The sequence below is a fragment of the Oncorhynchus keta genome, unplaced genomic scaffold, assembly GCF_023373465.1.
Source record: "Oncorhynchus keta strain PuntledgeMale-10-30-2019 unplaced genomic scaffold, Oket_V2 Un_contig_6731_pilon_pilon, whole genome shotgun sequence".
NCBI classification, from domain to species: Eukaryota; Metazoa; Chordata; class Actinopteri; order Salmoniformes; family Salmonidae; genus Oncorhynchus; species Oncorhynchus keta.
The window spans coordinates 1-2,500 of NW_026289029.1; the positions used below are offsets into that span (position 1 = coordinate 1).

At 49.7% G+C, this 2,500-nt stretch overlaps 1 protein-coding gene across 1 annotated transcript in view; it reads left to right on the top strand.

Annotated features, from left to right (window-relative positions):
* Nucleotides 1-78: 78 nt before the first annotated feature.
* The window catches only part of LOC127926075 (E3 ubiquitin-protein ligase RBBP6-like), a gene marked incomplete at both ends in the record, with an annotated part of 7,061 nt that continues 4,639 nt past the window's right edge, over nucleotides 79-2,500 (top strand). Inside the window, one exon of the mRNA XM_052511343.1 lies at nucleotides 79-240. Coding sequence (XP_052367303.1) covers nucleotides 79-240 — 162 coding nt within the window. The remainder of the gene's footprint in view (nucleotides 241-2,500) is intronic.

Below are 2,500 nucleotides of genomic sequence, written 5' to 3' on the forward strand. Positions count from 1 at the left end.
TCCTCCTCTCCTCCTCCTCCTCCTCCTCCCCCCTCCCTCCCCCCCTCCTCCTCCTCATTCCTCTCGCCCATACTCCTCCTCCTCCCCCTCTCCTCCTCCTCCTCCCCCTCTCCTCCTCCCCCTCTCCTCCCATTCCTCCCTTTCTCTCCAGACTGCCAACCTAGCGGAGGCCAATGCGTCAGAGGATGACAAGATCAGAGCCATGATGTCCCAGTCCAGCAGTGAATATGACCCCATACAGTGAGTGTAACGCACACAGCAGGGGTTGGGCGGTATCCGCGTGATCACGCCGTCACGACGTCCTTCTCATCCCAGGTCTTAGTGCTGAAAATGCTACAACAAAAAGCCCATTGGGTGTCTATTACCAGAATGCTAAAAAAACGAGTACAACCGATAGAGCATTTCCATGGAGGCTGCTAGCTAAATGTGCTAACGGGAGCAAACTAAAATAAACTAATTGCAAAGACGGCCAAGCCAGCTCATAAAGATACACTACATGACCAAAAGTATGTGGACACCTGTTCCTCAAACATCTCATTACAAAATCATGGGCATTAATATGGAGTTGGTCCCCCCTTTGCTGCTATAACAGCCTCCACTCTTCTGGGAAGTCATTACTATGGAGTTGGACCCCCCCTTACTGCTATAACAGCCTCCACTCTTCTAGGAAGGCATACTCCTCCCCCTCTCCTCATTCCTCTCGCCCATACTCCTCGCCCTCTCCTCCTTACTCTCGCCCATACTCCTCCTCATTCCTCTCGCCCATACTCCTCCTCATTCCTCTCGCCCATACTCCTCGCCCTCTCCTCCTTCCTCTTGCCCATACTCCCCCTCTCCTCTCCAATTTGTAAGTCGCTCTGGATAAGAGCGTCTGCTAAATGACTTAAATGTAAATGTAAATGTAATTAATATGGAGTTGGACCCCCCTTACTGCTATAACAGCCTCCACTCTTCTGGGAAGTCATTACTATGGAGTTGGACCCCCCCTTACTGCTATAACAGCCTCCACTCTTCTGGGAAGTCATTACTATGGAGTTGGACCCCCCTTACTGCCATAACAGCCTCCACTCTTCTGGGAAGGCTTTAATATGGAGTTGGACCCCCCTTTGCTGCTATAACAGCCTCCACTCTTCTGGGAAGTCATTACTATGGAGTTGGACCCCCCTTTGCTGCTATAACAGCCTCCACTCTTCTTCATCAATCTACACGCAATACCCCATAATGACATCGCAATACCCCATAATGACATCGCAATACCCCATAATGACATCGCAATACCCCATAATGACATCGCAATACCCCATAATGACATCGCAATACCCCATAATGACATCGCAATACCCCATAATGACATCGCAATACCCCATAATGACATCGCAATGCCCCATAATGACATCGCAATGCCCCATAAGACATCGCAATGCCCCATAATGACATGAAATGCCCCATTTGACATCGCCCCAATGCCCCATAATGACATCATAATGCCCCCATAATGAAAATTAGTGCCCCATAATGACATCGCAATGCCCCATAATGACATCGCAATGCCCCATAATGACATCGCAATACCCCATAATGACATCGCAATGCCCCATAATGACATCGCAATACCCCATAAAAAAAATTGTCTGAAATATCACATTTTTACATAAGTATTCACGAGCCAATCGGTCTGTCTCTTGCTGCGTGAGGGGAAGCATAATCTAATCTATGGAAAATTAGTAGTAGTAGTTGGTGCGACAGCCTGGCTAGCTACACCAGTAGTAGTTGGTGCGACAGCCTGGCTAGCTACACCAGTAGTAGTTGGTCCGACAGCCTGGCTAGCTACACCAGTAGTAGTTGGTACGACAGCCTGGCTAGCTACACCAGTAGTAGTTGGTACGACAGCCTGGCTAGCTACACCAGTAGTAGTTGGTACGACAGCCTGGCTAGCTACACCAGTAGTAGTTGGTACGACAGCCTGGCTAGCTACACCAGTAGTAGTTGGTACGACAGCCTGGCTAGCTACACCAGTAGTAGTTGGTACGACAGCCTGGCTAGCTACATCAGTAGTAGTTGGTACGACAGCCTGGCTAGCTACATCAGTAGTAGTTGGTACGACAGCCTGGCTAGCTACATCAGTAGTAGTTGGTACGACAGCCTGGCTAGCTACACCAGTAGTAGTAGTAGTTGGTACGACAGCTTGGCTAGCTACACCAATAGTAGTAGTAGTTGGTACGACAGCCTGGCGAGCTACACCAGTAGTAGTTGGTACGACAGCCTGGCTAGCTACACTAATAGTAGTAGTAGTTGGTGCTACAGCCTGGCTAGCTACACCAGTAGTAGTTGGTACGACAGCCTGGCTAGCTACACCAGTAGTAGTTGGTACGGCAGCCTGGCTAGCTACACCAGTAGTAGTTGATACGGCAGCCTGGCTAGCTACACCAGTAGTAGTTGGTACGACAGCCTGGCTAGCTACACCAGTAGTAGTTGGTACGGCAGCCTGGCTAGCTACACC